At 53.6% G+C, this 24,130-nt stretch overlaps 2 protein-coding genes across 5 annotated transcripts; both read left to right on the forward strand.

The window, feature by feature from the left end:
- The first annotated feature begins 186 nt into the window (after window positions 1–186).
- RSPH6A (radial spoke head 6 homolog A) lies at window positions 187–15,012 on the forward strand. 2 transcript variants are annotated; one of them, XM_060130570.1, is made up of 6 exons: window positions 187–915; window positions 3,352–3,586; window positions 8,734–9,492; window positions 10,837–10,978; window positions 11,754–11,871; window positions 14,663–15,012. In XM_060130570.1, exons 1-6 carry the CDS (start codon window positions 242–244, stop codon window positions 14,883–14,885), a joined length of 2,151 nt encoding a protein of 716 aa, XP_059986553.1. In that variant the 5' UTR covers window positions 187–241; the 3' UTR covers window positions 14,886–15,012. The 2 variants fall into 2 exon arrangements, with proteins under 2 accessions (XP_059986553.1, XP_059986552.1); XM_060130569.1 differs by lacking the exon at window positions 11,754–11,871.
- A 1,972-nt stretch (window positions 15,013–16,984) lies between these two features.
- On the forward strand, window positions 16,985–24,072 carry DMWD (DM1 locus, WD repeat containing). 3 transcript variants are annotated; one of them, XM_060131542.1, is made up of 5 exons: window positions 16,985–17,513; window positions 18,756–18,938; window positions 21,011–22,285; window positions 23,267–23,330; window positions 23,520–24,072. In XM_060131542.1, the coding sequence occupies exons 1-4, from the start codon at window positions 17,070–17,072 to the stop codon at window positions 23,291–23,293; spliced, it is 1,929 nt and encodes a 642-aa protein (XP_059987525.1). In that variant the 5' UTR covers window positions 16,985–17,069; the 3' UTR covers window positions 23,294–23,330; window positions 23,520–24,072. The 3 variants fall into 3 exon arrangements, with proteins under 3 accessions (XP_059987525.1, XP_059987523.1, XP_059987524.1); XM_060131540.1 differs by lacking the exon at window positions 23,267–23,330 and adding an exon at window positions 23,072–23,146 and having other exon boundaries at window positions 16,986–17,513; XM_060131541.1 differs by lacking the exon at window positions 23,267–23,330 and having other exon boundaries at window positions 16,987–17,513.
- The last annotated feature ends 58 nt before the right edge of the window (window positions 24,073–24,130 follow it).

The following is a 24,130-nucleotide window of genomic DNA, read 5'->3' on the forward strand; positions in this document are numbered from 1 at the left end:
GCGTGCCCTGGAGCTCCCTGGAAAACTGGAAGCCCTTCTGGCGTGCTGTTGCGCCTGCGCGGAAACCAGCTTCTTGGCCCCAGCGTCTCCGCGCGCCCTCCCCTAGTAACGGGCCGCCCCCTCCCTCCTTAGAAACCGGCGCCGCTGGCCTAGCGGCTGCCGAACACACACAAGCCGGGCGACTGGTCTGGCCTGCCTATCTGCAAGCCTTCCTCCTAGAAGTCTGCGATCCCTTTGAACTATGGGAGACCTACCACCTGACCCTGAGCCCCCTCCTCAGCCGACCTCCAGCCTTAGGAATTTCCAGGTCTCCGAGCGGCGGCGCAGTCGGGAACACTCTAGGCCCCAGCTCACAGTCCCTGAAGAGGTGCAGCAGATACCGCTTGACGCTCAGATCCTGCGCGGTAGTCAGGAGATGGTGTCGAACCAGATCAGCCGGGGCTGGTCACAAGAGGCCAGTCTGACCCCAAATGAGAACTTTATTTTTCAGGCCGAGGAAGCCCAGCGGGGGAGCATTGAATACCCTTCCCTGAATACGGGCTTTCCCTCAGAGCTACAGCCCCAAACTCACTTGAGTGAAGGCAGGCTCCAGGCCAGTCACAACGCCAGCCTAATGCTGCAGCAGCTACAGCAGGGCGAAGGCAACCTATTCCAGCAACTGGAGTCTGCCTACCAGGAGCCCCGGGCTGACCTCTTGGGCCAGTACACCAGGTACCAGAGAGAAGACCTGCAGTTCAGCCAGGACACCCAGCATGGGCCCTACCTACGGGATGACCCTGCGCTCCAGTTCTCGCCCTCTGAGCCGGGCTTCATGCCCTTCAATATGGAGGTGACTGAGCCAGAACCTCGAGAGCTGGCCGTGCAGAACGCCAAGGCCTACCTGCTGCAGACCAGCGTCAATTGCGACCTCAGCCTGTGAGAAAGGGGCCCCCCGGAGTGGGTAGAGGGAGGGGCCCAGGCAGGGAGAAGCCCCAGGCAAGGCCCTGCCTCAGGCCTGGGGTCTCAGACGAGATTGCTCCTCATTGAGAACCAACGACCACTCTGGGGGCCTCTAACTCAGCTTAGGAGTCGGGGAATAAATACTAACAATAGCTAGCATTTACTTACCAGACACTGCGCCAGTACTTCGCACAGAAACATCTGGTTCTCATGGCTGAGATTAGTACATCTTTTGTTCCTATTTTACAGGAGAGGAAACAGACACAGAGGAATTAGGTCCCATAGCCAAAATAACACAGCTAAGATGTGGCAGAGCCAGGATTTCAACACAAGTGATTTGGCTCCTGAGGCCCTTTTATCCACTAAAATTACCTGCCTGAGGAAGGCACTTGCCAAGGCCACTTGGCTGCAGTCATAATACACCTCTCAGCCCCCTATCACATCCTCATGAAGCTGACACTCTAGTGGGAGAGCAGACAATAAATATAGTAAGGTATAAGGTGATGATAAGAGCTAAGGTGAGCAATAAGGAGAGTAAGGGGGATAGGGAGGGGATATTAAATAGTGTCAGGTCCGGGAAGGCCTCTCTGAGGAAGTGACACTTGATCAGGGACCTGAAGGAGGTAAGGGAGAGCATCTTGCAGGTAATTGAAGGGAGAGTCATCCAGATATAGAACACAGTGAGCTTCAAGGCTTTGAAGCTTGCCGTGTTTGAGGAACAGCAAGGAGGCTGGTGTGACTGGAACCAGGGGAGGAAGAGAGGAAGTGAGAGAAGAGTTTGAAGTAACAGGTCTTGCTAAAGCACAAAGCTGACTCCCATTCCTCCTATGCGCCGAGCCTGCTGTGGCTCACCAGTGCCCTCAGGAGAAGGTTCAGGCTCCTCATAACAGCCTTCAAGGCCCAATATGATTCAGCCCCTTCTCCCTCTCCAAACTTCATCTTTAGTCAGCTCCTACCTCAGATCCTAGAATCCAGTCAAAATTAACCTCCAGCTCTTCCCCAATAGTACCCAGCCCTCAGGAGCTTCAAGGTCCCTTATTGTAAAGCCCTGGCCAAAGTCTCACTCCCCTTTACCCTTCCCAATTCAATGATGGCCCTCCACCACACCCAGGACTGCTGCCAAAGGGTTTGCACACTGAAGAGGGCTAGACATACATGTTTTGAAATCAGGCCAACCTGGTTTTAAATCCTGGCTGTGTTACCACTGTGTGACCTCATGACCTCAACTTTTCTAAGTCTCAGTTTCCTCATCTGGAGAGTGGAGATCGTAATTGTTCCCCAGATGTACGATTGTGGTGAGAATTCAACGTTGCTCTCAAGTGCCCAGCACAGTGCCTGACTCAGGTGATTGGAAGCCATGATGACACTGTTATCACTCCGGCCTCCTTTCCTGCCACAACCCCTCTTCCTCACTCTACTCCAGACCTCCTCAGTGTTCCTCCAACATGCCAGGCACACCCTCAGCTCAAGGCCTTTGCACTCTATTCTCAACCATATCATCTGCAAACCATGACAGTTTTGCTTCTTGCTTTCTAATTCTTTTACCTTTTTCATGTCGGATTGCATTGGCTGGGACCTGCAGTGCAGTATTATATAGACGTGGTGAAAGAAGGCATCTTCATTTCCAATCTCATAGGAGAAATATTCAGTCTTTTACCATTACGTTTGGTGTGTGCTGCAGGTTATTTGTGGCTCCCCTTTATAAGATTATAAAATATTACATTCTATTCCTAGTTCGCTAGGTTTTTAAAAATTATGAATGGCTGTTGAATGTTATCAGTTTCTCTGCATCTATTGAGGTGATCTTACATATCTCCTTTAACATGTTAATATGCTGAATTCTTTTTTCCTGTTTTTCTAATATCAGTTCAGTCTTGCATCCCTGTTCTTAACCAAATTTAATCATGGTGTGTCATCCTTTTGAGAATGCTGGATGTCACTTGCTAATATTTTGCTTAGGATTTCAGCATCTATATTTCTAAATGAGAATGACATGGAATTTCCTTTCTCCTAGTTTCCTTGTGTTTTGGTATCAAGATTATGTTAGACTCATAAAATGTCTCAGGGCCTATGCACATGCTGTTCCCTCTGACTGAAATACTCTTCCTTCCAATATTCGCATGGTATGCCCCCTCCCTGGCCTCCCTATTTAAAATTGTAAACTATCTCCTATCCCTGGCATTCCCAGTCCCCATTCCCTGCTTTATTTGTCTCCGTATAAATTACCACCCCCAACACACTATATATTTTGCACATTCGGTTAATATGTCTCCATCACCAGACCATCAGCTCCACCAGGGCAGGGAACTTTTCTCTTCCCTGTGTCCCCAGAGCCAGGCACAGGGCCAGAAACACAGCAGCAAGCTCAGTAAGCTGAGTCCCCCACCTCCCATTCCCCTCTCCCGGAGGCAGGTATGAGCACCTGGTGAACCTACTGACCAAGATCCTGAACCAGCGGCCCGAGGACCCCTTGTTCCTCCTGGAGTCGCTGAACCGCACCACTCAGTGGGAGTGGTTCCACCCCAAGTTGGACACGCTTCGGGACGACCCGGAGTTGCAGACCACCTATGAGATGGCCGAGAGGCAGAAGGTGCTGTTCAGCCGGAGCGGCGGCAGCGAGGCCGAACAGGAGATGGAGGAGGAGGCAGTGAGTGAACCGGTGGGGAAGAGCGGTGGTGGCCCGGGTTTAGGCACAGCTCCTGCTAATGCCTGGAGGGGAGGGAGCGCACAGCACCACCCAGAAACACACGCGATTTCAGTCCAGAGTGTGGGTTGGGGACCAGGTCACAGAGGTCCTTGAACGCCAGGCTAAGGGGCTTGGGCTTTCTCCTGAGACCACTGGGGCGCCATGGGAGCGTTTGAAGCAGAGGAAAGGTTGGACAGCTCTGCTTTGTAGAAAGCTGACTCCAGCGCCACATGGAGGTGGAGGCTGATTTCTCCCACCATCCCTTACTCCTTTCTGCAAATAACTGCTCTGTGGACGTTTTCTGACTCCACTGACTCCTGGAGTCTCTCAACACTGAATTTGCCTCCTATCCCCGGGGCTCAGTTTCCTCTTTTGCAAGTTGAGACCCGCTGAGAACTCTTCCACCCATGATTGATGAACATTCTACTATCCTCAGAATATTTAATTCCACGATTCTGTTTCCAGCATTGGACGACGGCTTAAAATTTGGCTGAAATGTTCTTTCACTCGTTTAAGAAACATTTGTTGAGAACTCTGTTTATCGTAATTCTGACACCTCCTAGCCTCCCCCCCGCCAACCCCGGCTAAGAGCTTTAGGAGCATGGGCTCGTTTCCTCCCTGAAACAACCTTGTAAGGCAAGTGGAGGAAGGACTTAGAGGACTCGAAACTAGAAAAGACAGGACTAGGAAGGCAGGACTATGTCCTCCAAAGCCCGGGCTATCACCTCTGCCATCTCTGCTGATGCTGTTGGTCTGTGCTCACGTTTTATGCTTCTGAAATTCTAGGATTCTGGCGACAGTGGGGTGGGATAGTGAGAGAACTGGAAACGACAATCTGACCAAGGAATGAGCCCTTTCTTGGGTGAGCAGAGTGCAGGTCGGAATCCAAGTCTTAGACATGAGGAACAGTCTTACCTGAGAATATGGTTTTAAATTTCAGATCAGCAGTCTCTCCTTGGGAGGTCGCACCCCCTTAGAACTGCACCCTTCCTCCCCCACACCTCTAGGTCGCACCCCTATCTAACGCAAGTCCCTGTCGGCCCCGCCTCCTTAGAACGCTGTGCCTCTAGAGGCTCCACTCGCTTAGAATTCCACAGCCCGTGAGGCTCCGCCCCCTTAAAATTCAATCCTGAGAGAGGCTCCGCCCTCTTCGAACGCTTGGTCCCTAGAGGTCCCATCCCCTTAGAACTTGGAGCTGGAGGTTTTTTGGTTTTGGTTTTGGTTTCGGGGTTTTGGGGGGTTTTTGTTTTGAGCTGGAGTTTTTAATATGAGGAGGTCTGTAGAAGGGCAAAATTGTGGGCGTTTGTGGCCTGTGCATGTTTCTAGGAAGAGACTCAAATCCATGATTCAGCATTTTGTATTTGTTTTTCTGTCTGAGGGGAGGAAGGGCTCTCATTTCTCTCATTTTCTGTTTCTTCCAAATGCAAAGAATTTCTGTTTCTTCCATGATCCCCGACAGCATTTATGGAAAAATCCATCCTTTCTCCTGCTTTGAAAATGCCACCTCTACCATTTATTTACACCGGCACGGACTCCAGTCTGTTTCTGGAGTCTCTATTTTGTGCCTTGCTCTGTAGATGGCTTTCTGCTCTGGGACTCTCCTGCTTGTTGTGTACAACCGCTGCATAGCAGGTTTGGCTGTTTGGTAGCATAAGACTCCCCATCACAGCACCTCTGTTTTGAAAAGTTCCTGACTATCCTCACATTTATAGTTTTGTTTTGTTTTGTTTTTTTTGCGGTACGTGGGCCTCTCACTGTTGTGGCCTCTCCCGTTGCGGAGCACAGGCTCCAGACGCGCAGGCTCAGCGGCCATGGCTCACGGGCCCAGCCGCTCCGCGGCACGTGGGATCCTCCCGGGCCGGGGCATGAACCCGTGTCCCCTGCATCGGCAGGCAGACTCTCAACCACTGCGCCACCAGGGAAGCCCACATTTATAGTTTTAAACTAACTTTAGTGTTATTCTTGTACTTGTTTGGCAACACAGATCACTTTAAGACAGGAAATAGTTGTCGCAGAAATGAAGACAAGTGGCTTAGACGAGATAGTTTTTCTCACACCTAATAGGTGCAAGCCGTCTAGAGCTGGTAAGTTGGCTCCGCAGTGAAGGGGCACTGAGGGTTTTCTTCCCTCATCCCTCCCCTCCACTCCACCCAAACCAAGAAAGCCGTTTTCAGCATCATAGAAGCCTGGTTAGAAATCCTATTTCTGGGGAATTCCCTGGCAGTTCAGTGGTTAAGACTCCATTTCCACTGCAGGGGGCTCAGGTTAGATCCCTGGTCAGGGAACTAAGATCCCACATGCCGTGCGGCATGACCAAAACATAAGAAAAATAAATTCTCTCCCTTCCTTCCTTCCTTCCTTCCTTCCTTCCTTCCTTCCTTCCTTCCTTCCTTCCTTCCTTCCTTCCTTTCTTTTTTTTGGTTGGCTGAGCCATGTGGCTTGCGGGATTGTGGGATATTAGTTCCCCAATCAGGGATTGAACCCAGGCCACAGCAGTGGAAGCGCTGAGTCCTAACCACTGGACTACCAGGGAATTCCCTCCCCCTTTATTTTTTTAAACAAGGGGAGCAAGGGAATTCCCTGGCGGTCCAGTGGTCAGGACTCTGCCCTTTCACTGCTGAAGGTACAGGTTCAATCCCTGCTTGGGGAACTAAGATCCCGCAAGCCATGCAGTGTGGCCCTCCAAATAAATAAATACATACATACATACATACATACATCAGGAGAGCAAAAGTTTCCCAGGAGCACCTCAGAAAACCTCTGCTTGCATCTTATTGGCCAGATTGGGTCACATAACTATCCCTTGACTGCAAGGGGCTCTGAGAAAGTGACTGGAGAAGGCAAGCAGTGGAGAAGGGGGTTGAGGACGGTGCCGTGTGCCGTCAAACCCAAGGGCAGGAATGTAGCTGGGCCCCAGGCCAAGCTGGTATTCAGGGATCTCAGTGCCCATATCTCACCTCTGCTCCTCTCTCTCCCCTACCTCCTCACACGGCAGCATACAGCTGCCCCACAGTTCCTGAATTTTTTTTTTTTTAATTCATCTACTTGCCACTAGGAAATCTTTTCTCCCAGATCATAGATAGGATCTTCCTGGAAACTGGGAGAAAGAAAGAGGAAGGAAGATTCTGACCATAGTTAATAGAGGAATTAAGGAGTAGGGACTAAGAATATGACCTCTGGAGGCAGACCAACCCGGGTTTAAACCCAGCCATCCCAAAGAAGTAATTTCTAGGCAGGGAGACTCCAGATGTACTTTCTCTCCACCCAGTTACAAATTGCAGAGGTAGAGAAGGAGAGCCTGATCTGCCACTTTGGAGCATTAGTCCTCACTTGCTCCAATCACCAGTGGCCAGAAGGCTGGGTGATATCACTTAATCACGGTTGGTGAGGCCACTCCATTGCCAAGTGGGTGGAAGACATTACCAGAAAGAGGGTGATGGCCATTGGCTCATGGGCCAGGCACACACCCCAAAGAGAGTTTTCCATGCTCATTCCCTTATGTTCCCTGCTGGCAGCACAGTGAGTCTTGGGATTAAGTTTTGACCCTGTCCCCGAGTTGCTGGTGTCAATATCAATTAGGCAGACAGGCTTTATTTATTTATTTGGTTGCATGGGGTCTTAGTTGTGGCAGGCAGGCTTCTTAATTGCAGCTCCAGGAATCCTTAGTTGCGGCTCGCCGGCTCCTTTAATTGTGGCATGTGGGCTCCTTAGTTGTGGCATGTGAACCCTTGGTCGTGGCATGCATGTGGGATCTAGTTCCCTGACCAGGGATCAAACCCGGGCCCCCTGCATTGGGAGCACAGAGTCTTATCCACTGTGCCACCAGGAAAGTCGCCTAGGCAGACAAGCTTTTGCACTGCGTTTAAGATTGAGGGCAGGGAATTCCCTGGTGGTCCAGTGGTTAGGACTTCACACTTCCACTGCACGGGGCGGGGCGTGGGTTCAATCCCTGGTCGGGGACCTAAAATCCCACAAGCTGGACTGCATGACAAAAAGGAAAAAAAAAAGATTGAGGGCAACTGCCAGAATCCCTTTCAAAATAACAATTCTCCTCCTATAGAGCATTAGTCAGGGCATGCCGTTTCAAGCTGAGATAACAAACAGCCTGGGCTTCCCTGGTGGCGCAGTTGTTAAGAATCCGCCTGCCAATGCAGGGGACACGGGTTTGAACCCTGGTCTGGGAAGATCCCACATCCCGCAAAGCAACTAAGCCCGTGTGCCACAGCTACTGAGCCTGCGCTCTAGAGCCCGCGAGCCACAACTACTGAAGCCCATGATCTGCAACAAGAGAAGCCACTGCAATGAGAAGCCCAGGCACCACAAGGAAAAGTAGCCCCCACTCGCTGCAACCAGAGAAAAGCCCGCATGCAGCAACGAAGACCCAATGCAGCCAAAAAATAAAATAGAATAAATAAACATTAAAAAAACCCAAACAAACAGCCACACAATCTCAGTGACTTAACACCACACAGTTTATTTCTCACTCACACTACCTGCCCATCCAGGCTTGGCAAGGGGGCTTGGCTTATCAGACCCTTGAGCTGGAGGGTGATGGAAGTGCCACTGTAACACAGGCTTCCACAGTTGCAGAGCAGGAAAAAGAAGGCAGAGCACAACCCACGTTGCTTCTTACAGCTCCTGCCTGGGTATGACCCGTGTCCCTTTCACTGCCATTTCAAGTGGTCAGAACAAGTGACATGGCCATTCCTGAATGCAGTGCGGTGGGGGTGGGAACATATAATCCTCCTGTGGACAGGAACTTCAGGCATTTGTGAACAACGAAGCAGTCTGGCAGACATAGGAAGAGGATGCAGTAATTGTTCCTTTTAATACTGTGTTGTTCACAAATGGAGCTTGTAAGAAAATGGGAATGCAGTGTATACCTTTAGGAAAAACCTCAGGATGCTTGTCCCCAAATCTTTTACATCAACTGTACAATTTAGGCATCATCGTTCCTTGGCACACTTATCCCTACATCTCAGTGGCCAGAAACGGTGGCGTGAGCAACTGGGTTACAGAGTCGTTTCACTCTGTAGACTGTAGAAAAGTCAGGCTGGGGAGCAGGGCTTCAGCCTGGTTCCCTCTGCCTTCCGCCCCGCCCTCTGCAGGCTGGGACTGCCGTGCCCAACATCATGGAGAAGGCCTTCTACCTCGAACAGGCCGGCGTGGGCCTAAGCTCAGACGAGAGCTTCCGCATCTTCATGGCCCTGAAGCAGCTAGTGGGGCAGCAGCCCATCCAAACCTGCCGCTTCTGGGGCAAGATCCTGGGGCTCAGTCGCAACTACCTGGTGGCTGAGGTGGAATTCCGGGAGGGCGAGGAGGAAGTGGAGGAGATGATGGAGGGCGGCGAGGTCATGGAGGAGCACACCGAGGAGGAGAGCGACGAGGGCGACGAGGGCGAGGAGAAGGCCGCCGACGTCATCCCCAAGCCCACGTGGAAGCCGCCGCCCGTCGTCCCCAAGGAAGAGAGCCGAAATGGCGCCAACAAGTACCTGTATTTCGTGTGCAACGAGCCGGGCCAGCTGTGGGTGAGGCTGCCCCACGTCACGCCGATCCAGATCATGCAGGCCCGCAAGATCAAGAAGTTCTTCACTGGCTTCCTGGACGCGCCGGTCATCAGCTACCCGCCCTTCCCGGGCAACGAGGCCAACTACCTGAGGGCCCAGATCGCCCGCATCTCGGCCGCCACACAGATCAGCCCCCTCGGCTTCTACCAGTTCAGCGAGGAGGAGGGCGACGAGGAGGAGGAGGGCGGTGCCAGGCGCGACTCTTACGAGGAGAACCCCGACTTTGAGGGCATCCCAGTCCTCGAGTTGGTGGACTCCATGGCCAACTGGGTGCATCATACGCAGCACATCCTGCCACAGGTGAGGGCCAGACTCCAGCCTCCCCGCGGGTCGTAGCACCAGGTGTGACTCCAAAATAAGACAGCAAGCACCTGCTCGGCAGCTAGGCCTCGTGCTCAGTAATATTCATTCATCCATTCCTTCGTTCATTCAACAGATACTGGTTGACAGTCCCCTGTCAGAAACCTTTGGGGCCAGATGCACCTTGGAATTCTGAATTTTTCAGATTTTAAAAAGGTGACAGGAATTCCCCCGGTGGTCCAGTGGTTAGGACTCAGTGCTTTCACTTCCGGAGGGGGGTGCCGGGGTTTGATCCCTGGTTGGGGAACTGAGATCCCACAAGACTCCTGGTGCGGCCAAAAAAATAGTACTTAGAAAAATAAAAGTACTTTAAAAAAATAAAATAAAGGTGACACACACTAAAAAAGTGACATAGTGCACATACTACGTATTACGCAACATCTCAAGCAGGGGCTGGGGCTGCAGTCCGTATTCAAAGGCATCATTATTTCTGCAGCAAAACTGAAGAGCTTCTGATCACTCAGGTCAGGGTTTCTGCCAAATGACTTATGGAAAAACTTTTGGTTTTCAAAGCTTTTCAGATTTCAGAATTGTGGTTAAGAGATGGTGGACCTGCATTTATTGAATGCCTAGTGTGTCTGAACTTTACATACATTTATTTATTCACTCAAGGCAGCACCTGCTGTGTGCTAGGAACTTGTTATTCATTTATTTATTCAATAAACATTGATTGACTCCACAATGTTTTATTGAATCCAAATAACTGCTTCTGAGATGGGTACAATGGTCATTTGCATTTCATAGTTGCTGAAACTGAAGTCTGCTATATGCTCTGCACTTAGGTTCACTCATTCATTCAACAAACATTTATTGCTCTTCAGTACCTCCTGCAACCCAGCAACAATCCAATGAGAGAGGCACCCATGACACCCCCATTTCACAGATGAGCAAACAGAAGATCATTTGGGCTGCCAAATATCAACTCCACAAGGGCAGACATTGGGGGTGGTCTCTTTTCTCAAGGACACATATCTAGCACTGAGAGCAGTGCCTGTATATGGTAGGTGCTCCTTAAATATACAGTAAATGAATAGATGAAAGGATGCACAAATGGAGGCCACAGAACCTGAGAGAGGCAGGAGTCCCCATCTCACTGCTGCAGCTCTCAGCCCATTCTCCCCCTCACCTCCTACCTGTGCGACTAACCTTGTCCTTCTACCCACTTCTGGGTCCCTGAGAACAGGACCCATCCCCAGTATCCTTGCCTGGTCCTTCACCTCCTCCCAGAGTACAGGCCGGACTCTGTGCCCTGGGGGTAGCACCTGACCTCCTCCCCACCTCCAGGGCCGCTGCACTTGGGTGAACCCTTTGCAGAAGACGGAGGAAGAGGAGCTGGGGGAGGAGGAAGAGAAAGCAGATGAGGGGATAGACGAGGCGGGGCAGGAGGTCGGGCCCCCGCTGCTGACGCCACTCTCAGAAGATGCAGGTAACAGCCCACACTTCACACACAGCTCTGGTGGAGACTGGGAGAAAGGGAGGGGCAGCGAGACTGGTGGCGGGGGGCACCTCTGTGAGCTTTGGTTGTGTTCTCATCTATAAAATGGGCATCCCATGGGGTTATAGGAATGTGTCCATCATGTGAACCTCGTCTGGCACATGGCAATGGTCCAGATGGTGACATATGGTCTTTCGAGTCCCATATGGGTTTGGGGAGGGGGAGAGATAGCTAGGGAGGCCTCCCCAGAGGAGGCAGGACTTGAGCTGGATTTTGGAAGACTGGACAAGAATTTCCTGAGGTGGGGATCTCAGGCATCTGAAGGAAGAAAGGAGAGGCTGAGAGTGGGCGAGTGAACAGAGTCTGGGTGTGGACCCCGATTTCCATGAGCCTGGAGCCTGTGCCCTGTCCTCTGATCCCTGGTCCAAACTGATGGGCAACCTTGAAGGAGAATCACAGTAGCTCCCCTGTCGGGGCCTCAGGGCTCACTGCCACCCTACAAAGGAGGTGAGATAAGTGCCTCCTTTCCCGGGTGCGGTCACTGAGGCTCAGACAGGAGTAGTGGCTTCCTAGGGCCACACGGTGAGAGAGTGGTCAGAGCCCGGGTTACATTGAAACCAATGCTGTTGGCCCCACAGGCCCTTGCTTGTCCTCCCTCTTTGCTCCCTCTCTTCCTCCTCTCTACCTTCCCTCCAGGGGGCTGTGCAGGGCAGGGGGAGCTGCAGCCTAGCCTCTGACCTACCTGGTGCTCTCTGCTCCCCCACAGAAATCATGCACATGTCACCCTGGACCGCCCGCCTGTCCTGCAGCCTCAGTCCACAGTACTCCGTGGCTGTCGTGCGCTCCAATCTCTGGCCAGGGGCCTATGCTTACGCCAGTGGCAAGTAGGTCTTCTCCTAGTGCCTCCCAGCAGAGGGCGCCGCTACAACGTCATCAGAGCCAGGCCGGGTGGGGCAACTCACCAGGGTGGGCAGAGATTGGGACAGCTCCCTTCAGGAAGCCCCCAGGGGCTAACCTCCTCACTCAGCTCCCAGGGGTCCCACTAGGGCTAAAATGAGAAATCCCATACCAAGTGTGTGAGCCCCTGGGATGAAACAATGGAAGGTCAGGAAGGGGAAGGGACTAACTCAGGGATCACACTGCCTGTGCAGTATTCAAACGTGGATACCTTGGCCCCTTGGCCTAGGCTTTCCTGCTGTCTGAGGCATGGAGCCAGACAGGACTCAGATGTCCCCTTTGGGGTGGGCTTGATGGGCAGAGTCTCATCTCTGGGGAAGCTAACTCCTTCCCTGGGCCTCCTCCACAGTTCTTCCAATCTGAAGGATCTTTTCTCTTAGGGCACAGATCTTCCCCACCAGGATCCCCCACCAGCTGTTCCCAAAAGATTGGCAGGTGGAAGTCACTCCCACATCCTCCCACCTCGGCTACACACTCGAGACAAGTCCCTCAGCCTCTCACCAGGCACCATCCCAGCTTTTCTGCTCAGCCACTAGAGAGCGTAGCCTGCAGCCACAGGGCATGCACTTACCGGCTCTGTCCAGCAGATGGCATGACGGTTTTTCATAGCTTTTCCTTCTCCGTATCAGTGAACAGCCTGCACTGTATTCGATACTATGCTTCACAGTCAAGGTGGGAGTTTACATCATCTTGATAATTTAACCACATTCTTGACAATGTCTTTTTCGCCTCCAGAAGCATGGAAGAGGTATGCTTGCTTTTGCCAGAGCCCTTCTTCTGGCCACACCCTAATTTGCCAGCATCCCTCTGAAAGCAAAGGATCCAAACTTGGAGCTCCACTCACCCACCCATCCTCCAACCCCCACTTACCCAACCACCCATCCACCCTCCCATCCACCACCCAACCATGCATCCATCTCGCCACTTTTCTTCCTTATAAAAGACTCTTGAATGTCACCGTTTACCAGCTGTACGCTGGGCCCCAAGTACTTTGTTGAAAAAGCAGACATGGATCCTACTCTGGGAGCAGGCAGAGGAAGCATAGGTGTTAGATGTGCATCGAGCCTTACCCTCCCTCACCCCCTTACCCCCATGAAATATCCTGTTACAAACTAAGAGAAGTACCACTAGGGAGAGTGGAGGGACCAATGACAGCTCATACCTGTCATGTCTTGAGGGGATCAAGGAAGGATTCAAGGCTGAGAAAAGCAGCCTTGATCGGAAATCTTTGGGGGAAAAAAAGAAGTAACTAGGGGAAAAGCAGGCAGAAGGACATTCTAGACCAGAGCTTCCCAAACTGTGAATGGGTAGGACTCACCAGGGGCTCTGGTTAAAGCTCAGGTTCTGATCGCCTGGGTCTGGGTTGGAGCACAAGACTCTGCCTTCCTAGCAAGCACAACCTCCTGGGTGAGGCTGCTGGTTCCTGGACCCAGGAACCAGGGCTGGCAGAGGTCAGGGGCTTCCAAGGAAGCAGTGTATTTGAAGGCTCCGAGGAAGACCCGGAGGAAAATGATTCTCGAGGGAAGAGCAAGGCTATGAAAATAAGGTCAAATCCAAACTGCTCCCCGTGGCAAACTCTCTGCTTCTCTCCCTGTCTCTTAGTCCGCTCCCTTTCCCCCCATCTACTCCTCTTTCCTTCTCCCATTAAAATTCTGGGGAGAGGTGAATTGGTGGGCCTGGGATGCAACCAATTATGATCTTGTTTATTGTCAGTCTCCTCTCTCTAGAATGTAGGCCCCCCAGCAGGGATTCTTGTCTAATTTGTTCACTGCTAGGTTCCCATATCTAGACCAGTGCTGGTCAATATAAACAAAAATGTAATACTGTATTTAACCCCAAATATCCTAAACATTCTCATTACAACATGAAATCAATAATGTAAAAATTATTAACGAGCTAGTTTACACTCTTTTTTTCATACGAAATCTTCAGAATCTGGGGTGAAGTTTACACTCACAGTACATCTCAATTTGGGTACTAAATTTTCATCAGAAATACTTGACCTGAAAAAAAAAAAAAAAGAAATACTTGACCTGTATTCAGATTTCACAACACTTACAGTTGAAAAAGTAGATTCGTGTACCCAGGTTGTCCCAGACATACTTAGATGTCTTCCAATAAATGAAGTATCAGTTTTATTGTTTAAATTTAAGTGAATTAAAATTAAATAAAATCCTCTCCAACAACAGTAGAACACACATTCTTTTCAAGTGTGTATAGAACATTCTCCAGGATAGACCAAATGCTAAGGCATAAAACAAGTCTTAATAAATTTAAAAGGATTGATCATATAAAATTTCTTCTCTTACCACACTGGAATGAAATTAGAAATCAGTAAAAGAAGGAAATGTGGGCAATTCACAGGTATGTAGAAATTAAACCACAGAGTCCTAAATAATCAATGGGTCAAAGAAGAATCCACAAGTGAAATTTGAAAATTAAATAAAATTAGAAATTCAGTTCTTCAGTCTCACCACATTTCAGGTGCCCACAGCTACATGTGCTGTTAGACAGTGCGGCTCTAGACAAGACCTGGCACTTAGTAAGTGCTAAGTGAATCCTGAAAGAACCAATGAACGGAGAAACCTGGTGGGCACATTCCACTCTACCACACATAACTTTGCAGGCATGCCATGCCTAGGCTGGGTCCCACCTTTAACAAAAGTCCAGGCTGGGGTCTTTGAGGGAGGATTTCCCAGCATCTCTCTGCCCCTCCAGGAAGTTTGAGAACATCTACATCGGCTGGGGCCACAAGTACAGTCCTGAGAATTTCAACCCGTCCCTGCCAGCCCCTGTTCAGCAAGAGTACCCCAGCGGCCCGGAGATCGTGGAGATGAGCGACCCCACGGTGGAGGAGGAGCAGGCCCTGGCGGCCGCGGAGGAAGAGGAAGAGGAAGAGGAGGAAGAGGAGGAAGAGGAGGATGAGGGCCAGGATGACTGAGGCCCCATAGCCCCCTTCCTCAAGCAGGTAGATAGCAGGTTTTCCCTTATACACAGTTTTAGCTTGGTTTTTTTTCATTGTTGGTTTGCTTCCTGCCCCTAGAGGGCAGGGGTAGAAGAGGAAGGCAGCTGCTCTAAATAAAATTTCCTCAGGGCATTACAGCCGAGTCACTCATTCATTTGTTCACCACATTTGTTGACATGGCCTCCAAGTCAGGACAGTGGCACTTTGCTAGGAACACAGACATTGCCCGGCATAGTCTCTCCCATCTGTTCATTTATTCATTCATCGGGCCATCAAACAACTCTTGAAGTGCCCCGGGTCAACCCAGCCCTGTGCTGGGAACACAGCGTTGACCCAGTGGCCCCAGATCTGCTTTCCAGGGGCTCACACTCTACAGGAGAGACAGACACATTCCCTAGACAATGACAACCCAGATAGGGGAGCCCAGAGGACTGACAGAGCTCCTGAGGTGGCTCATAAATGGTCAAAAACAGAGTGGTAGGCCATTCCAAGCAGAGGGAACAGGGCATTCAAAGACCCAAGGGCAAGAGAGAGTGTGTTGTGTTGGGGTAGATTCTCAAACCTCATTTTTGGGACATGGTGTGAGGAGTCAGTGGTGAGAAATGAGGCTGGAAAGAGAGGTTGGCAGGAACAGATTACCCAGGGCTGAACTTTGTCCTGAGAACCCTAGGGAGGCCACAGATGGGCTTTGAACAGGGCAGGGTCCTGATCATTATCATGCTTTAGAAAGACCTCTCTAGATGCCAAGTGGAGGGCAGATAGAGGGGTGAGACAGGAGTCTGGGAGAGCAAAGACAAGGCTCATACAGGGAGGGCCCAAGCAGGAGAGGAGGAGTTTAGACCAGGGCTGCACAGAGGAATGGACTGGAACAGAGGAATTCAGGTGACAGAATGCAAAAGACTTGGGGACTGGAATCAGGGAGTGAAGGGAAATAGCAGAAGTCTAGGGAGACACTGAGTTCTGCAGCCTGGTGACTGGAGGGGATGTCAGTGCCAGCCCTAAAATGAGGACACAGGAGAGGAGCAGGATTTGGAGTAAGATGTCAATTTTTTTTTTTTGCGTTACGCGGGCCTCTCACTGTTGTGGCCTCTCCCGCTGCGGAGCACAGGCTCTGGACGCACAGGCTCAGCGGCCATGGCTCACGGGCCCAGCCGCTCCCGGACCGGGGCACGAACCCGTGTCCCCTGCATCGGCAGACAGACTCTCAACCACTGCGCCACCAGGGAAGCCCAAGATGTTAATTTCATTGCAGGACTTGTTGAGTGTGAGATGCTTCTGGGACATTCCAGTGAGAAATCTGGGAGGCAATTGAATAAGTGGGTCTAGGAAGATCTGTGATGGGGGCAGGGTGGTGTCAGAAGAAGTGAGGGGCACTGGCTATCAGGGGGCTGATGGGATCAGGAAGAGATTTCGGGTTACTAGTGGATTATTGGGACACTGGGGACATTGCAGTGATCAATAAAATTTTGGTGGGTGTCGGAGGACCGAGTGAGATTGTTGAAGATTGTGGAGTTATGGAGATACATAGGAGGTTGGTGGGAAATGTGGAGATGTTTGGTGTTAGTATTAATCAGTAGTGGGTTAGATGAAGTCCTTGGAGTTTTATGGAGGCAATGGAGATCAGTGGGATTTGCGGGATCATCTAGGGTGGGGAGGAATGGTTGGAGATGCTGTGGCCAGTCTGGGACTTTAAGATGTAAGTGGGAAACATCGGAGGGTGTATGTTGGGAGTCTTCGGGAGACTCCAGAGTCACCTGGAGTCATCTGTGACGTCATGGGAAGGACAAGGTTTGGATGAGGCCTTCTCTTGAGGGTACTCCCGTTGCTAGGCAAACGGTTCCCAGAGCGCCGTTGCTAGGGACCTGTGCTCTTTTGATGGCCACGCCCCTTTCCCTACGGGGCCCGCCCCCACAGCCAACCACGTCGGCCGCAGGCACGAAGGCCGCGCCCACCTTGTAGCCCCGCCTTCAGCCCAGAACCGTTACCGGAGCGACGGCTGGAGCTCGTCCCGCCTCCCTACCCTGTTGCCAATCGAAGAGGCGTTGCCCGGGCGACGACACCACCTCTTCCGGTGCGATCCACGGCTTCCGGCAGGGGGCCCGGCGGCAGGCGGCTGTCCGGCACTAGCGGGGCCCTGGGCTGGGGTGGGGGTCGCCCAAGATGGCGGCGGGCGGCGCGGAGGGCGGCTCGGGCCCCGGCGCTGCAATGGGGGATTGTGCGGAGATCAAGTCGCAGTTCCGCACCCGCGAGGGCTTCTACAAGCTGCTCCCCGGCGACGGCGCCGCTCGCAGGTCGGGTCCGGCTTCCTCCCAGACCCCGGCGCCGCCCCAGCCGCCGCAGCAGCCCCTGCCCGGCCCTGCCTCCACCTCCGGCCCCGGTGCTGCGGGCGCCGCGCCGTCCCCTCCGCCCGCAGGCCCAGGGCCCGGGCCCGCGCTGCCTGCGGTGCGCCTCAGCCTCGTGCGCCTCGGGGAGCCCGACGGCGCCGGGGCCGGGGAGCCTCCCGCCACGCCCGCAGGGCTGGGCGCTGGGGGAGACCGCGTCTGCTTCAACTTGGGCCGCGAGCTCTATTTCTACCCGGGCTGCTGTCGCCGCGGGAGCCAACGGGTGAGCGGCCCGCATCGTGGGGCCCTGGGTGCTGGCTGAGAGGATGGGGATCCCTGAGGTGATTCACAAGTGACAGGAGAGTCCCTGAATGATAGGGGGCCCTGAGATAGGCATCCTACATGTGACGGACATCTTAAGGGGAAAGGATTGTTGGAGGTAATACAGGATTCTGAAAGGTGATGGGAGGCTCCCTGGGTGCTGGGAGGTGCTGGGAAACCTCGAGATCATGTGAGATCCCGAGGTTATGCGTGAGGGTCCTGGGATGGTGACTGTTCTGGAGGTGATGGGGAATCCGAGATGGTATGGGGAGCTCCCAGGTGCTGGCTGGCAGGCATTTTGCAGGTGATGGGAAATGCAGGCTCGGAAGTGATGGAGAGCCCAGGGGTATTGCTGTCTGGGGGTGTTGGGGGGACTTGGGGAGCCCAGAGGTGAGGAGGATTCTGGAAGTAATGGGGGCTTAGAGGTAATAGGGATCCTGAAGGTGAATGGGATCCTAGAGAAACTTGGGGTTCTGGAGGTAATGAGGGTGCCGGAGGAAATGAGAATCTCGGAACTGATGGGAGATCTGGAGATAATGAGATCCCAGAGGGAACATCCTCAGGTGTGATGGGTGTCTCTAAAGTGATGTCAGTCCCAGAGGACACGAGACCCTTGGAGTTTATGGTGGTGCCCAGAAGTGATGGGGATCCTGAGAGCCCAGAGATGATGAAGGCACCTAAAATTTGGGGGACCATGAGGTTTAATGGGTCCCTGAACTGTGATGGGGATGCTGAGATTTAAGGACTCCAAAGTGGGGAGAATCCTGGGACATTGGACTTTAGAATTCTGGGGATTGGATGATCCTGAGTTTTGAGGGTCTTGGAATATAGTGGTGCTAAGACCCAGGGGAGTTGCTGAAATTATAGAAAGGAATTGGAGCTCAGGGACTACAGGGGCCCTGAAACTGACACTGTGGCCAAGGGTGTACCAGAAGTTGGGGGTGTCCAACTTTGGGGAGGACGCACTGTGGTCTCATGTGGTGGCAGGGGGCAAAGCTTCCTGCCTGGTTTTTTCCTCTGTTTGTGATTTGGGTGCCCCTTCCTGTCTGTGGTTGCCCCTTCCCTCCCCGCTCACCCATCCACCTACCCACTCCCCTCAGGGATTTAACCCTGCTTCCTCTTTGTGGTTTTCCCCCAACCTCAACACCCTCTTCCTTCCTCTCAGTGGTAGAAGCCATTAACTCGTTTTCTCCCACCACCCAAGTCCATTGACCTCAACAAGCCAATTGACAAGCGGATCTATAAGGGCACCCAGCCCACTTGCCACGACTTCAACCAGTTCACTGCTGCCACAGAGACCATCTCCCTGCTGGTGGGATTCTCAGCCGGTCAAGTGCAGTACCTGGATCTCATCAAGAAGGACACCAGCAAGCTATTCAATGAGGAGGTGATTGTGGGCCCCCAGGGCCCAGAACTGCTCCCGTTCCCACCCACCCATACACTGTTTGCCATGAGACTGCAGCTGCCTGGGAAGCAGTGTAGGCCTGAGGGTGCAGGATGAGGGAGAGATGGGGGATGGACTGATAGACATGGAGGTTGGGGTGACAGCAGCTGCTGTGATGATAGCTAATAATGACGGTTGCATCTCTTGTGCCCAGGCCCTATGCTGTGTTAGCCCTATGCTGAACACATTACTCCTGGAGTTTTCATCAACCAATGGGTTAGGATTGTGATACCCATTTTGCAGATTAGAGAACTGAAGCTACTCACTGGTTGGGATTTGTTTGAAGCCACAGCCCTTGCTTAATTCTGGGCCCTGTGGGCTTTGGATTCAAATCTTTGCTGCACCATCTACTCACTGTGTGGCTTTGGGAAGTGACTATTCCTCCCTTAGCCTCAGTTTTTCTCCTCTGCAAAATGGGATTCCCATCCCTACCTCAAGGGACTGTTGTAAAATCATACATGGAGGTTGCTCAGTCCTGGGTGGACCTGGCAGAAGGGGAAATGCCAGTGAAAGACCTTATCTGTGTCCAGAATTATTCTTGTCCTCTATCTCTTTCTCTCTGTTCTGAGAAGGTGTTTCAAATGTACAGAGTGCATGAATGGCGGAGGAGAGTGAGTGGAACACGGAATGGATTAAAGTGGACTAGGTCATCCATTCACAAAATATTCATTGAGCATTCATTCTTTGCCAGGCATCGTTCTAAGCACAGGGAATACTACATCTCGGTGAACAAAACAGAGGGCCCTGCCTTTGTGGAGCTTTTATCTAGCTAGAGGAGACAGATAGTTATCAAATAACTAAGTAGGCTGTGTGTCAGTGTCGTGGAGAAAAATCCAGCAGGGAAGGCGAATGGGGAGTGCTCGGTGAGGTTAGGAAAGGTCTCATGGAAGGTGACATGGAAATAAATTCCTAAAGGAGGCAAGACAAATTATTGGAGAAAAGGACATTCTGAGTAGAGGGAACAGCTAGGACAAATGCCGGAAGCAGGACAGCAAAAAGGCTGTGTGGCCAGAGCAGTGTTGAGGGGGAGGGTAGTAGATGAGCTCCGAGAAACAACTCGGAGGGGCCAGGAGAGGTAGGGTCTGGCAGGTCATGGAAAAGACCTTGGCCTTTAGAGCCTCTCGCCACTGGGGTTCATCTGAGCCAAGAACACAGAAACAATTTGATTTAATTTCTAAATTCTCCAGAGAATGGAGAATGGGAAGCAACTTGGGTATCTGGGAAAGAAGTTACTTTGTTACAGACGGTGGATGCCAAAGGGCTTTAGAGCTTGGTTCTCCCCGGAGTCCTGCTTGAGAAAGGCTGCCATGGTGTTCAGAATGGGAGAGACAGTGCCGGGTGCTGACTTAGGTTTTAATAGCATCTCTTTGGCAACTGTGCAGAGAAGAGACCCAGGTGGTGGAGACCGGTCAGTTAGGCCGTTGCAGGCCTGATGGCAGCTGAGACCCAGGGTGGTTGGAGTTGGGGGTGGTGAGAAGAGATCAGGTTCTGGGCACATTTTGCAGATCAAGCCCACAGGATTTCTTGCAGGTTTGGAGGTGAGTTGTGAGGACAAAAAGGAGCAAAGATGCGTGGCTGCCAGGATGGGGTTGTCACTCAGGTGTCCTGGAACTACTTTCCAGGCACCTCCTGCGGGTACAGCTCCGTGCTCTGGGGCTAGAACAATGAACCAAATAAACAAAGATACCTTCCTTGGGGGAGCTGATACTCCGTGACTCAATATCTTGCCTTAAGCATGACATGGTAAAGATGGCGGAGGGGGTTAGAGGAGAGTTCTCTGGAAGGCAGCACTGCCCTCCTGCCAAAGAAGGGACATCGAGGCTCCACGGCGCTCCCCTCACACAGCCCTTCTCCCCCTGCTTTTCCCTAACCTGGTGTCTGTCCGTTTCCCTCAGTCCCTCCTCTCCGAGGAGGCCCGGGCCACTTACGATGACCTTCTCCGGGGAACCAGGCTGGGGAGGAGGTGGGCCACGGGAGGATGGCCCTCTCCCAACCCCCGCTCTCTCCCCTGGCAGCGGCTTATCGACAAGACCAAGGTGACATATCTGAAGTGGCTGCCTGAGTCAGAGAGCCTGTTCCTGGCATCCCATGCCAGCGGCCACCTGTATCTGTACAACGTCAGCCACCCGTGCGCCTCGGCCCCACCGCAGTACAGCCTGCTGAAGCAGGGCGAGGGCTTCGCCGTCTACGCCGCCAAGAGCAAGGCGCCCCGCAACCCACTGGCCAAGTGGGCGGTGGGCGAGGGGCCCCTCAACGAGTTCGCCTTCTCGCCCGACGGCCGGCACCTGGCCTGCGTCAGCCAGGACGGCTGCCTGCGCGTCTTCCACTTCGACTCCATGCTGCTGCGCGGGCTCATGAAGAGCTACTTCGGGGGCCTGCTCTGTGTGTGCTGGAGCCCCGACGGGCGCTACGTCGTGACGGGTGGTGAAGATGACCTGGTCACCGTGTGGTCCTTCACCGAGGGCCGCGTGGTGGCCCGAGGCCACGGCCACAAATCCTGGGTCAACGCCGTGGCCTTCGACCCCTACACCACGAGGGCCGAGGAGGCGGCTGCTGCCGGTGGCGACGGGGAGCGGAGTGGCGGGGAGGAGGAGGAGCCGGAGGCCGCGGGCACGGGCACGGGCTCGGGCGGGGGCGCCCCCCTCTCCCCGCTGCCCAAGGCCGGCTCCATCACCTACCGCTTCGGCTCGGCCGGCCAGGACACGCAGTTCTGCCTGTGGGACCTCACCGAAGACGTGCTCTACCCTCACCCTCCCCTGGCCCGCACCCGCACCCTCCCCGGCACGCCGGGCACCACGCCGCCTGCCACCGGCAGCTCGCGAGGTGGTGAGCCAGGCCCCGGGCCCCTGCCCCGCTCACTGTCCCGGTCCAATAGCCTCCCACACCCAGCGGGCAGCGGCAAGGCGGGCGGCCCGGGTGCGGCGGCGGAGCCAGGGACGCCCTTCAGCATCGGCCGCTTTGCCACGCTCACGCTGCAGGAGCGGCGGGACCGGGGGGCCGAGAAAGAGCACAAGCGCTACCACAGCCTGGGCAACATCAGCCGGGGCGGCAGTGGGGGCGGGGGCGGCGGGGACAAGCCCAGCGGCCCCGCCCCCCGAAGCCGGCTGGACCCCGCCAAGGTGCTGGGCACCGCGCTGTGCCCGCGCATCCACGAGGTGCCGCTGCTCGAGCCGCTCGTGTGCAAGAAGATCGCCCAGGAGCGGCTCACGGTCCTCCTCTTCCTGGAGGACTGCATCATCACCGCCTGCCAGGAGGGCCTCATCTGCACCTGGGCCCGGCCGGGCAAGGTGGTGAGTCACCCCACACCAGCGCACCTGGGACCCAGGCAGAGGCGGGCATTGGCAGAGAGGTTTGGTAGCATCACAGCCTCTAGCCGTGTGGGATGAGGGGAAGCCATGGAAATCTGTGTCCCAGAACAAGCCTTCTCAGATCTTAGAGTGACTTCTAGAACGCTTGGCAAGCAACGGTAAGCAGAGAGAGGGTCAGGCATAAGAGACATCTGGGAGTGGTGGAGAACATGGCCAGTTATCAGAAGGGCAGCCGGTGGGCCCAGCATGGCTAGGTCTTACGGAATGGTGAAATTTTATTAATACTGCAGTTTGAGCTCTATGGGCAAGGTTGAGCCTGTGCACCCAGCTTCCAGCCTGAGTGTCAGACTCTTGGGATCCGAGCCCACTGCTGGAGGCGTGGGCTGTGGGATCCCAGGCTCAGGGTCCAGTCCACTTCTGCTCCCTGTGTGACCTCGAGCAAGTCACTGCCTCTTTATGACCTTTCTCACCTCTTAGGGCAGGGAAGCTTGAAGATGGGTAGGCCATGGGGTTCAGAAAGGTGCTAGTAAGGTGAAGTGCGGGCCTGGCGCCTTATAACTTGGGACCTGTGTTCTCAGATGTCTCCTAAGGGTTTGGGCTCTGGGGCCCAGGATGCCAGATCTGAGGGCTGTGCCTGGCTCCCTGGAAGAGCAGTTTTGGAATTGTAGGGTCCTGAATCCCTAGAACTTAAAGTACAGTCTCAGAGGCAGGGGCATTGGGATTTGGGGAATCTGGTAAGTCCTGAAAGAGATCCCTCTATCTCCCTAGTTCACAGACGAGGAGACCGAGACCCAGACAGGGGAAGGAAGTTGGCCCAGGTCACCCAGCAAGTCAGTGGTAGAGGTAGGACTGTCCCTAAGTTCTTCCCTCCCAGAATCTTAGGACCCCCTCCGCAGTCAGAAGGGGACCCCAGTTTCCCCCTCTCCTCCCTACCTCCACCCCTACCCCATCCTCTTTGCTCAGGATCACCTGAGGACTTTAATTGTATAAGAGTGCCACCTGCTGGGACAGGGAAGCTAGCCGAGATGTAAGTTCCTGAGCCTAGAGCAGCGGCCTGTCTGGGTGGTCTGGGGTGGATTGAAGGGCAAGGCCAGGGTGGCAGCAGCCTGGGGGACTCCAGGCTGGCTTCCCCCCTCCCCAACCCCCGCCCCGTGGGACTGGTGAGAGCCCCAGGCTGTCTCTAACCCCCTCCTGTCTCCACTCTCATCTTCCCCAGGGCATCTCCTCCCAACCAGGCAACTCCCCGAGCGGCACAGTGGTGTGAAGCCATGGATGTCGGGGTCCCCCACCCCATGCCCCCAGCTCCTAGCATAACCGTCCCCGCTGACCTCATGGATCAACGTATTAACAAGACTAACCATGACGGATGGACTGCTCCGGTCCCTCTCCCTGCACAAATTTGGGGCAGAGGGTCCCTCAGACTGACCCAGACACTGGGGAGATGTAGTGGCCCGTGTGGCCTCAGCCTTGTCCCCACCCACTGCCAAGTACAATGACCCCTTCCTCTGAAACATCAGTGTTAGCCTCATCCCTGTCCCCAGCATGTGACTGGTCACTCCTGGGGGAGAAACTCCCCGCCCACAAGAGCCCCAGCTCTGCAGTGCGCCTCTCGGTCCTGTGTGCAGGGCAGGGGGTGGCCCACCCCTCCCCTGGCCCCCGCCCTGCCCTTGCTGTTACTTGTGCTTTTGAAGAATGTTAAATTATGGAAGCCCCTGGGGTCCTCGCTGTCCCCCAGGACCTCTTATTTATACTAAAGTTCCCTGTTTTCACAGCGTCTCTGTTCCCTTCCGCGGAGGTATGGAGGAAGTGTGTGGGTGCTTTCGATGC

This window comes from Lagenorhynchus albirostris, chromosome 19, assembly GCF_949774975.1.
Source record: "Lagenorhynchus albirostris chromosome 19, mLagAlb1.1, whole genome shotgun sequence".
In the NCBI taxonomy this organism is placed as follows: Eukaryota; Metazoa; Chordata; class Mammalia; order Artiodactyla; family Delphinidae; genus Lagenorhynchus; species Lagenorhynchus albirostris.